We start from the raw sequence: 12,294 nt of genomic DNA, 5'->3' as shown, positions 1-12,294 counted from the left end.
AGGGAGATAATTATGGTTAAATGAGGTCAGAAGAGAGGGGAGTCCTAATCTGATAGGACTGGTGTCCTTATAAGAAAAGGATGAGACACCAGAAATTTCTCTTTCTCCGTGTGCACAGAGGAAGGGCCATGTGAAGACAGGGAGAAGGTGGCCACAATGAGAGGCCTCACCAGAAACCAACCCTGATGGCACCTGGATCTTGGATTTCTAGCTGCCAGACCTGTGAGCAATGAGTTCCTGTTGATAAGCCACCCAATATGTGTTATTTTGTTATGGCAGCCTGAGCAGAACAAGACAGTACCAGAACCAGTGGGAAAGAGGCGCTGTTATAAAAAGGTGGGATCATTATGTAAGCCTAAGCTGCCAGAGGTCATGAGAGGGCCTGCGTGACAGAAAAGCCAACAGGGGAGAGTGAAGACAAGAGATGGAGGTCCTTGCTGTGCCCGAAGACCACCTGAATCCAACCATCGCTGAAATGGGCATACACATCTGCATAGTGCAGTTACACAAGCCAATGAATTCTTTTTGCTCGAGTTTAGTTTCTGTCATTGCAACCAAGAGCACTGTGACTAACACAGAATCAACTCTCATTTTATTGCTTTTTTTCATTTTATCTGGTCAGATGTATCATCATAATCACAGTGGTACAAAAGAGTTGTGGACAGACAGTGACACTCTAATTGAAGCCTTGGAACTGTCAGTAGTCACCTGCACCCCCTCAGTGTAGAGAAAAGAAGAACTTAGAAATTCTTGAGAGGCCACCAGCTATTCAGAGGCCACCAGCTGTCTGGCTCCCTCCTAGAGTGTGACATTTTTTAAGTGAGCTATGAAGCCCTTTGCCTCAGCCTTGTTCCCCTAAGGGGCAGCCATCCACACCCAGCAGGCAGCACACCAGGGCAGACATGTCAGTGTACTTAGCAAGGTCTGATCTCTGGAGTCTTTTCTTGTACCTCAAGCCAGCAGTGGCCCTTACACTGCTAAGCACCTTGCTCAGCACTTAATTGATCACGATAAAGTGATCAACACAGAGTAGCCAGCACCAGTGATTATTTCCTATCAGAGTTGGGTGGCACATTACTCAACACCAGGCAGAAAAGCCCAGCAAGGTCTCAGAAGTATTTCCTGAGTGGATTCAGAAACTGATAGTGGTTCTCAAACTTGAACATGCACAGAATCACAGGGTGGGGTTAGGGGGAAGGGGTGAGGGTTTGTTTGGGAGGACTTGTCAAAACACAGACCGCTGAGCCCCACCTCCAGAGTTCTGATGCCGCAGGTCAGCATGGGGCCCTAGAATGTGCACTTCTTACAAGTTCTCAGGTGCTGCTGGTGCTGCTGGTCTGGGGACCATACACTGAAAATCACTGAGTTACAAGAACGCTGGAGAATTGGATAAAGACCCCTCAGAGGAGAAATTATCTAGCACTTGGTTTTTCTGCTTCCCTGAAGCCCTCACTTCAACAAAGATCCCTGTCATCTCCATTCTGGGCTCTGAAGCCTTGGACAACTACGGGACTGAAAATGTAAATCTCCATGAAGAATGATATGCAATACTAACTTCATGCCTGTGGGTATAGAGTCAGAAATGTCACATTATGCTTGCATGTCTATCACATTGTCACAGCAGCCCCTAGGTGGAATGATTCCTGATTTACAGGGAAACAAATGGAGGTACCAGACGGCAGTGACTGTTGTCTAAAGAGAAGACACATATTGAAGGCAAAATTTTTTGGTCGTGAGAATTGTCAAGTGTACATAAAAGTAGAAAAAATACCATAAGGAATCCCCAGATGTCTCAACTCTAGTGGACTGTGGCAATGACAGTGGCTCCCAAACTTGAGTGTGCATCAGAATCACCTGAGACATGTCACAGCAGAGATTGCATGGGTATCATTCACATTCTAGAATTATTAAGACTTTGCCACATTGAAAAGTCTTATGATGACAGGTGAATGCTGGCATCAAATAAGCTCATAGATTATCATCTATTGTGCAGTGGGATAAAAAAAAATCAAGTAAGTTCATACAGGTAGATTTTTTATGTTATCTCCAAAATCTTCTGAGAAGGGACACTCTGCTCAGAAGGAACATTGATAACATACATCATTTGGGTAGTCCTGTTTGGGCCTGTATTCATTTTAAAAACAATCTAGAAGGGGTGCAACATAGAATGTCACTTGAATAACTGTTTGACAGCTTCTAATAGAAGTAACAAAAGCTCACCCCATGACCAGCAAGTCTGCTTATAGATATTTACCCCAGAGAAATGAGAGCTTGTGCTCACCAAAAAAAAATTGTACCAGAATATTCACCACAGCTTTCTTTACTCATAATAGCAAAGGCAGGAAGGGAGGAAGGGAGGGAGGGAGGAAGGAAGCAAGCAGCCAGGTGTCCATCAACAGGTGAATCAATTTTTTAAAGCTGTGATATTTTCACACAGTGGAATACTACCCCAACTACTTATATTCCCAACAGGAATTCCCCCAAACGTGTTATACTGAATGAAAGAAGCCAGACACAAATGAGAACATTCTGTATTATTTCAAGTATACAAAGTCCGGGAACAGGCAAAACTAATCTCCAGTGACAGAAAGCAGAATATACTGAGGTGGCTGCCTGAGGGTGGGTGGGAAGGGGGTCAGGAAAGGGGGGAAGATTAAGGAGGAGCATGGTAGAACTTTTTGGGGTGATGGGCATGTTCTATTTGTTGATCCGGCTGATGATTACGCAGGTGTGCACATACATAAAAATTAATGGAGCTGAACGTGTAAGGTCTGGGCATTTCACCGTAGTAAGTTAAACTTCAGTAAAGCACTCTCGGCACACATCCGCAGCCGCACCCACGCAAAATCCCAGGAGGCTCAGTGCCAGCTGCAGCCCGGGCCTTGCCCACTTCGGAGAGGCCACGGCCCGAAGCATCCGGTTTCCTCTCGCTCCACTCCGAACTTCCGCGCATCTCCGAGGGCCGGGACTGGCGCGCTCTCTGGAAAGCGCCGGCCGGTGGGGTCCCGGCTGGGTCCCTGCCACTGCCGGCTCGGCGTCTCCCGGGCCGGGGCCGGGACGAGCGCGCCCCGCCCCCGCCTGCGCCCGCCGCCCGCCCCGGCCCGCCCCGGCCCGCCCCTCCTTATCTGGCCCCGGGGCCGCGGCCCGGGGAGGCGGCCGGCGGGCTGGGGCCCCGCGATGTCGCACGGAGCCGGGCTCGTCCGCACCACGTGCAGCAGCGGCAGCGCGCTCGGACCCGGGGCGGGCGCGGCCCAGCCCGGCGCGAGCCCCTCGGAGGGGCTGCTGGACCTCGTGTACCCGCGCACGCACGCGGCCCTGCTGAAAGTGGCGCAGATGGTAAGCGGGGCCGGCGCGCGGGGCCGGGGTCACACGGGGAGGCCGGGGAGGAGGGGGCCCGGGAGCCCACGCGCCGGGCGACTGGACCGCGGCCGGGACCCCAGCGACAGCGCGGCGGGCGGGGCGGGGGCCGCGTCGCCGAAGTCAAGTTCGAGGAGGGCTTCCTCCCGCAAAGTTGCCCCGCGGCCCCGCGCGGAGCTCCGCGCCCGGCCCTTGCTCCCTCGCACCGGGTCCCCGGGGTCTGGAGTTTCTCCAGCCACCCCTCTGCGGGGCCTGACCCGCCTACTCACGGAAACCGTAGGCAAAAGTTCCTTTTCGTCTTCCTTCCTCTTCTCCGGCCGAGCCGCTTCGAACCCGGGCCGGGGTGAAGAGCCGCGCGGGCGGCGGCGCCGAGGCGGCGAGACCCGACCTCCCGGCCGGCCGCGGCCTCGCCTCCCCCCAGCCCCGCGCGGCCGCGCTGCCCGGCGCCGAGCGCAGCTGCCCCCGGGAGGAGGACACGGGGTCGCGCGTTCCACGGCGGGGAAAAGAACCGGGACCCTCGGCCGGGCCGTCCCGGTCCCCTTGCGCTCCCGAGTTCCAGGGGAGGGCCGGTGATTAGTTGGGAAAGGCCCGTTCTGAGGGGCTGGTACTCGTTCAGGGGGAGCCGGTCTGTTGACCGGGGGGCACCTGTGGAGTCAGGCGGGATGAATGTCTCTGCTTTGAGTGTGACCAGCGCAACACAAGGGCTTTCTACTGGGGCAGAGTCCCGCCTGTTCTCTTGTTTCCCACTCTTTTCTTCCTTCCCATTTTTTTCTTGTTTTAAACATTTTGCTCTTAAACACTTTTTCCGTTTGTAGATATGTTTTGCAACTGGTATGACTCTCCACTTACTGAAATGTTTGCGGCAAGAATGGTGGAGAGGGGAGGAGGGGTAGTTTTGGAAAGAGGTGTGGGGGAAGGCCAGTAGGGATGGGCACAAGGTCACAGACCCAGAAGCTGGGGCCTGCTAGGGTGGACCAGCCCCGGGGGGCTGGACACAGGATCAGAGCCATCTGTGCATCCATAGAGAGCACTGTATTCCAGAAGCTGAGTGTGTATAAAGGCTCTCATTTCCTGCGTGGATCAGACCTAAGGAGAAGGGGGAGTTTCCTCCTCCCTGAGAGGAGTGTCTAGATAGACCAGAATTAGGAAGTAGAGGCATTTTAGCAATGTACAAAAAAATCTGGTGCGGAGCAGTGTTAGGTTTGAGCAGGGCACTTTTTGGCCCAGGCGAAAAGATTTGATCAGCCAAATAGAGGAGACCAGCCCACCTCCCCATTCTTAAAAGATGGGCAGGAGTGAGACAGACCCCTGCCTGAGCAATGGAAGTGACGAGTTTGGTGGACAGAGATTTCTGGGAGGATGAAAAGTTTCTGTTGGTCTATGAGATTGGTACACAAAGGTAGTGGAGATGAGAAGCCTTCATATTGGTCCATGAGTTTGAAGAACAAAGATACTGGGAAATGAGAAACCTCCATTTCTCATTTTAAGCTCCTCAGCTAGCCTCTCGCCTGTAGCCCTCGTGCCAGGTTGCAGGTGACAATGATGGGGCCATTGTTCAAAAGAAGAGAACAAAGAATTGACGAATTACTTTATCTGGCTGTTCCTTCTCTGTGTGCCCTTCTTAAAACCATGCCAGGGGATGCTTACACCTTCCTCAGAGGATGCCATCCCTGGAACTGCAGGCTAGTTTGATCGGATGCTCTGGGAGTGAAGTTGCACTTTTGCAGGATGGTCGTATTACAGTAGAGACTATTCAGGGCTAAGGACTTTGGCCTCTTGTCTAACTCCTTCCTATTCTCCTCCTCCTCCTCTGTTTGGGGCTCCTGCTTGGGCATTTAATGTTCATTTGTCTTCTTTGCTAGAAAACACTTAACCCAGTTTTAATATTGGGGAAGGGCAGAAGCAGCTAAATTGATGCCCCCCTTTGGACACCATTTCTATAGGTCTCTTGTTTTGACCATTGATGTGTCAGTTGCATGCTGAACAGGCTGACCCTTTTGTCCCCACCTTCCTGTGAAGTGTTTTCATCATGATCTGATCAACAGACCTGCCAACATGTTGCCTTAAGAAATCACTGAAAAGGCTGTTGTGTTGGAGAACAGCTTCCCTTGTCTTGGGCCTCTTCTGAGTCCACCACTACTAGAAAATGAGAGAGTGAGAAAATAGGAAGAAAATGAGTTTCTAAGTTAGTGTTGTATTTGACATGTAATTTACGTATATGTAATCCTTATAGTCCTCTGGCCACAATGGTTTAGTTTCTTTGATCTTCGTTTTTAGACCAGAGACACAGGTATAGTTCTTAACTTTAAGGGACTGGTTTTTTTTTTTCTACTGGCCTTTTTTTTTTTTTTTTTTTTTTGCCCATCTGTTGTTCTTGATAATGTTCTGGGAATTATATACTATGTATCATTTATGTATCATCTCATTAAATGTCTCTAAGAATCCAGTAGAGTAACATGTTTGACAGATGAGGAAACTGGCTAAAAAGTTAAAGAGCCACTAAAGTCACACAGCTGTCAGTAGCCGCAGTATGACGGGCTCATGTCTGATGGCCTCACGTCCCTAGAACTCGTAACTCCAGTGGAACTGTTGCTTTTTAATAGATCTAGGGAAATCAAAGCTACTTCACACCTAGGAAGATTGCAACAATAAAAAAGACAGATAATAATAAGTGGTGAGGATGTGAAGAAATTGGAACTCTGTTATGCTGCCACTAGGAATGCAAAATGGTACAGCCACTTTGGAAAATAGTCTGCAATGTCTCAAAAGTTACCATGTAATTCTACCACTACCTATACACAAGAGAAGTGAAAACATATGTCCACACAAAGACTCATATGTTGATATATGTTCATAATAGCATTATTCATAATAGCCAGAAAGCGGAAATAACAGATATGTCCATCAAATGATGAATGGATAAACAACAACACAAAAGTGATACATTCATACAATGGAATATTATTCAGCAAAAAATGCTGAGGGGGAAGGAAGTACTGATACATGTATTAATAACAGCATGGATGAACCTTGAAAACATTATACTAAAAGAAAAAGCCAATCACAAAAGACCACATATTGTATGATTCCATCTATATGAAATATCCAGAATAGGCAAATTTGTAGACACAAAAAGTAGATGAGTGGTTGCTTAGGGCTTGGGGGGGGAGTGTTGAGAGGAAATAGGAAGTGACTGCTAATGGGTATGGGTTTCTTCTAGGGGTAATGAAAATGTTCATGTGGAAATGAAAATTGTGATGGTTGCATAACTCTGAATGTACTGAAAACCCCTGATTTTTCACTTTAAATGGATGTACTATATAGTATGTGAATTATGTCTCAGCCATTAAAAAGAACTAGATCTAAGGAAGGGTTTGAGGGGGCAAGATGCTTTGCATGCAGCCACTGGCTGTGGGGAGGCCTCAGGTCCATGTCAGGAAACCCCCCTCGGTGTCCCCACCATGCCCACTGCGAGAGGAGGAATGCCCACCACAGGCCTCACAGAGTCTAGGCTGAAGGGTCAGGGCTCCCGGCATCCCCTGAGTGCTGAAGGCCCTAAGCTGGAAGGGATGCCCTGGGGTCTGAAGGGGTCCAGATATCCTTGCCAGGGGAGTGAGGAGACCCCGGGATGGGGCTCGTGGCCTCACCAATGCTCATCTACTTGTTCACTCAGCAGACATGAGTACCACATTCTTGTCCATTTTTGCAGACACAGATAACTGTGACAAAGTTCCTGCCCTCTAGAAATATGTGCTTCAGCTGAGGAGACAGACAAGTACAACCACTGGCTGGTCAGGAAGATAAAAGTTCTGATAGTTGCCCACTTTAGGGAAGAGGGTCAGAGAGCAAACAAAGGTAACATGTGAGTTGAATCTTGACAGATGAGTGTCAGCTTGTCAGGTTAGAAGTGCCATGTTACCCTCCCCCCACCCCCCAGTGCCTTTGTTCAGTATATGTTTAAGTTGGAGATAAGTGATAAGCTGAGGATGGTGCAGTTCTTAGTCTTCCCACCCCAGACATTTAGAAATTGGCATAAACTCATTCACTGAGCCTCTGCTATGCCCTGAACTGTATGCCAGGCATGTGGAATACAGCTTTTAGCAAGATAATTTTTGCCTGTGCAGAAAAACAGGCTGTGACATTTGCACAGCTGTAATATGGAAGTGGAACCAGAATGTAGTCCACAAACAGTGAAGATGGAAACCTAAATGTCTTCCAGAAGGTTCATTTCTTTATTTGGCAAATATTTATTGAGGAGCTAGTGTGTGCTGGGGCACTGTGGAAAGAGGAACAAACAAGACAGATGAGCTCCTGTCCTCTGTGTGCTTTAATAGAGAAAATGAACATTAATCAGTTCTAAATATATAATTACAAACTAGGACAAATGTTATGGAGGAGGTACTCAGTGGTATAGACCATATACTAGGGGGTGGCCTTTCTTGGGGGGCTAGGAAGGGTTCTTCTGAGGAAGCAATATCTGATGTGAGCATCACAAGAAGGAGGAGGACAGCCCACAGCTCTGAGTCTGGAGGGAGGAGTATCCCTACGGCTGGAGGGTAGGGAACAGTGTGAGAGGAGCGTGGGTGAGACTGGAGAAGTACGCAGTGAGCAGACCTCCAGGTCTGCCAGGTCATGATGAGGATACGGTCCTCGTCCTGAGAAAATCAGGGCAGCATCATGACGATATCAGCTCACCATTGATGTGGTTCTCGGCCAGAGGCTGTACTGCCCCCTAGGGGTCATTTTGGAATTTTGTGGAAACTTTTTTTGGCTGTCACAGGGATAAGGGTTATATTATATATACATTTTATTCATTTCAGGATAGTAATGAGGACTGTGCAAAATAATTTATATCCTAAAAGGACATTTTGTCTGAAATAAGACTGAAGGGACCTACCCAGGCTGGGTGGCACCTGGGTGAGCGTATGAGCCTGGGGAGAGCGCACTAAGTTTTCTGGCAGGAGGGTGGGTCCTAAAGACCCTCCAGGATGCCTGGGCAGTTCTGGGCTTCACTTTGGGAATTCACAGCTCAGGTGCCAAATGGAATTAGACTGAGGGGGATCTCAGCCTCCGCCCCTTTATGTTTTGTTTTTAGATCTATATGGCAGAGGGCCTCTGGTCTGGTTCCCAAGTGTGATCTGTACACCCATGTCCTAGTTCCTGTAAGTTGGAGAGTTAAAGGCAGCAAAGAACCTTACTGCCAGGATTCTTTGAGCTTAACCAGTCTGGTCCAAGGACAAAAACTACTTTCTGCCAATGGCCAAGCAAAATAAAAAATAATAAAACAAGTTATGGGCTTTATTCCTGATTTTTTAAAAAAGTATTAATACTTGTTCCCACCCAGAGGCTATATTGCCCCATAGGGGTCATTTTGTGGAAAGTTTTTTGGTTGTCACAGAGATTAAGGTTATATTAATATTATATATACATTTTATTCATTTCAGGATAGTAATGAGGACTGTGTGAAATATTTTATATTCTAAAGGATGTTTTTTCTGAAATGAGATTGAAGGAACCTACCCAGGCTGGGTGGAACCTTTGGGAAAAAAAGGTACCAAAAGGTCCCAAAACTTTGGGAAACACAAAGAAGAAAATAGACTCTCCCACCTCCTCTTCCTCAAGATTAATATTTAAAGTAAAACTTTATAGTATTTTATAGTAGATACATATAATTTGGGTGGTTTTTAAAAACAAAACTAGGATGATACTATACCTATTTTGTAAAATGCCTTTTTTGTTTAATATGTGATGAATGTTTTCTCATGTTACTTAATGTTCATCAGCAATTTGGTTTTTATTAGTGTTGTTGTAGCCAGTCATGGAGGTATTATGGTTTATGTGACCAGCTCCCCTCCCCACTGTGGCTCAGGGAGCTTGCAATTCTGCCCATGTACAAACAGGACCGTGACGAACTTCTTGTAGAGAAGTCTGGTGTACAAATCCGTAAATACTCCTCAGGATAAATTGCACTGACCTTTTGCAGAGAGAGAAATTAAGTGCTTCTTGCTCTTCTGAGATGGCTGGCATTAAACAATTTTCTGGCCTTTTTAACATCTAGAAATTAATGGGTATCCCTGTATCATGGAGGAATTTCAAGGAGCCGAGTGCAACAGTAATAGTATTTTAAGTTGTCATAGTATTTTTGGTGTCTGATGACTTGGAACAATGACAGAGACAGACTGGAAGATTCAGTAATGCTTTTAAATGCACTTATATTTAAGTAATGGCAATAGCAGACCTTATCTATTCAGTCTGCAGAGTGCAAGAATGTCATAGTCACCAGCAAGAATTTTTGGGCACTCCAAATAACCACCTGCTGCAGGGCTGGGAATCGCTGGCCAGAGGCGAGGCCATATGGTGATGGATGAAGACATCTATCCTGAGGAAAGGAGGGTTTGTGGTCCGGTGTGAGTCTGGGGAGTGTCCCTTCGGTTTTCTAGCACTACAGTGGGTCCTAGAGACCCTCCGGAGCACTCATGGGCCATGAAATCCTGGGGGATCCCCTTTGTGGGCCAGTGTATTTACTGGAATTCTTGTTTCAGTAAATAAGTTATAAATATATAATTACTGATACAGGGACACCCATTAATTTCTAGATGTTAAAAAGGCCAGGGAAGGCCTTCTCTCTTCTCCCTTCCTCCCAGCCCTGGTGCTTCCTGTTCAGCGCCACTGGACAGCCATCTGTTTCCTCCCCTCTGCCATCTGCCTCGCCCTGTGCTGGCCCAGCGTGCTGCCCTGGCAGCCTCCCTCCAACCCGCCGCCCGCCACATGCTGGCTTTCTTTGTCACCACTTTGGCTCAGTGGTTCCCTCACTCGCTGCTCAGTCCCTGGCCTTCCTCACTGAGGTCCTTAGTGAGTCCTGGCAGCAGCAGGGGCCTGGCTCAGAGCCTAGTGCTGGCTCTAGTTGCTCAGCAGCCTCGGGGGCTTCCTAAGGAAAAAGGAGGATGGGACATGGGCTGGACTCACTTGCTGCCAGTGCCACCGCCCCCGCCCCCTCCCCGAACTCCCTGGCAGAAATCACTAACAGAGCCCCTGCCTCGCAGCCTGCTGCAGAAGAAGTGTCTCACCTGGTTTGTGTTTTAATCAGCAAGGGCAGTGACCTGGCTTTTCTTTTCCTAGGACAGTCTCTCTCTCTCTCTCTCTCCCTTCCTCTCCCCTTCTCGATTGACAAAGAGAGAAATTGTTTGTAAAGCAGTTTCCATGTGTTATTCCCAAAGAATTGCTGTGAAACTTAAGAGAAAAAATATATCATCCCCATTTCTTAAGATGGCAAAAATGAAGTTTGTTCCGAAGGGAATAGGAAGGGCGAAAAAGGGGAGAAATTAATTAAATGCTTTTGGGTACAGAGGAAAGTGAAACCTTCTGGAAAGCAGAGAGAATTACTAAATATAGTATGACCTCGATACATTTTTATTCTCTTCTTCCTCTTAGGTTTTCTTTATTCCCCTGAGAAGGCAGCAGCAACTCTATGAAGAAGTCTCTCTCTTTTTTTAAAAACTTTCCTCTTAAATTATAAAAGTGGTACTAAATCAAATAATAGCACATCGAGCTCCCATTAGGTGACATCACGGGGATAGGTGTTTTTAACATGTGTTTGTTACCTTGCTTATTCCTCACAGTAACGTGAGGTGTTCTGAGGCACAGAGGGGTTAGGTAACTTGCCCAAAGCCACAGAACCATAGTTAGTGAAGCTGGGTTTTGGACCAGGTGATCCGGATCCAGAACTTGAATTCTTAGAAGAACAATTTGGTGTCTTTTTTTTTTCCTCGTGGTCACCATGCTGTGTGTATTTTCCCATGTCATTAAACATTGCTTGGAAATGATGTGATAACTGCATACAAGCCCATTGTTCGGTTGTACCGTAATTTATCCATTTGGCTCCTCGTTGATGGACAGGCTGGGGCAGATCGAGAAGGTGCTGTGAGCTATGACAGCAGGTGCTAATGAGGATTTCATCCTTTGCCAGAGATGAAATCAGCCGGAGTGGGGAAAACCCCTCACTGGGGTATTAACGGACTGAGTCTGTGTGTCGTATTTTAGGAAGCATTTTCACATTGCCTGCCATTGTTATTTAAGTCATAAGTTCCTCTAGAAAGGGCAGGGAAGAGAAAGGGGACCTGAGGTTTGAGTTCCTGCTCTACTATGTCACGTGATTTTACATACAGTTGTCCTTTGTTTAACCCTTCTAATGACTTAGGATTATTTTCCTTCGTTTAGTTGAACAGAAGCTGAGAGGTTTTATAACTTGCCCAAAGCTAAATAAATTTCTTAAATTCTGGAGCCAACATTTAACCCAAGTCCAGCCAGGTTGCTTTTTTGCGCCGTGGTGTGCTGTCTCTCCAGCCACGGGGAGCAGGCTCCCAGGCTAGCCCACTGTGGCAGACACACCCTAGGGTGACACACACACACACACACACACACACACACACGCGCACACACACACACACCCCGCTCGTGAGTCACACCCTTGTGTAATTCCATCATCTTGCATGTGGAGGGAATCTCTGACTTGCTTCTGCCCAACAGAGTATGTATGGCTCGGGTGAAAGGATGTCATTCTTATGATTATGTTCTGTCACTTGCCCAGGTGATGGGATGTTGTAGATGTAATTAAGATCTCAAAGCAGTTGACTCTGAGTTAATCAAAAGGAGATTTTCCCTAGATGGACCTGCCTTCATCAGGTAAATGCCTTCAGAAGAGCTACTGGGTCCTTCCCAAAGGGAGAGATTCTCCCGCTGACTCTAAAGGAGAAAACTGCCTTGTTGGGAAAGGGCCCATGAGGGGCCACATGGCAAGAACCTGTGGGCTGTGCCTAGAAGCTAAGAGCAGCCCTCCATGGACAGCCTGTGGAACAGGACTTCGTCCCCACAGCTGTGAGGAACTGGATGCCCCAGCAACCACATGACCTAGGAAGGGGGCCCTACACCTGCCTGGCC

At 47.7% G+C, this 12,294-nt stretch overlaps 1 protein-coding gene across 1 annotated transcript in view; it reads left to right on the top strand.

The window, feature by feature from the left end:
• The first annotated feature begins 2,945 nt into the window (after window positions 1–2,945).
• CMTM7 (CKLF like MARVEL transmembrane domain containing 7) overlaps window positions 2,946–12,294 on the top strand; it is a 53,238-nt gene continuing 43,889 nt past the window's right edge. The window contains exon 1 of the mRNA XM_045537510.1: window positions 2,946–3,336. Coding sequence (XP_045393466.1) covers window positions 3,178–3,336 — 159 coding nt within the window. The 5' untranslated portion in view covers window positions 2,946–3,177. The remainder of the gene's footprint in view (window positions 3,337–12,294) is intronic.

This window comes from Lemur catta, chromosome 1 (genome assembly GCF_020740605.2).
Source record: "Lemur catta isolate mLemCat1 chromosome 1, mLemCat1.pri, whole genome shotgun sequence".
Taxonomy (NCBI): domain Eukaryota; kingdom Metazoa; phylum Chordata; class Mammalia; order Primates; family Lemuridae; genus Lemur; species Lemur catta.
The sequence above is the reverse complement of the archived record's forward strand: the minus strand, read 5'-3'. Positions and strand labels throughout refer to the sequence as shown.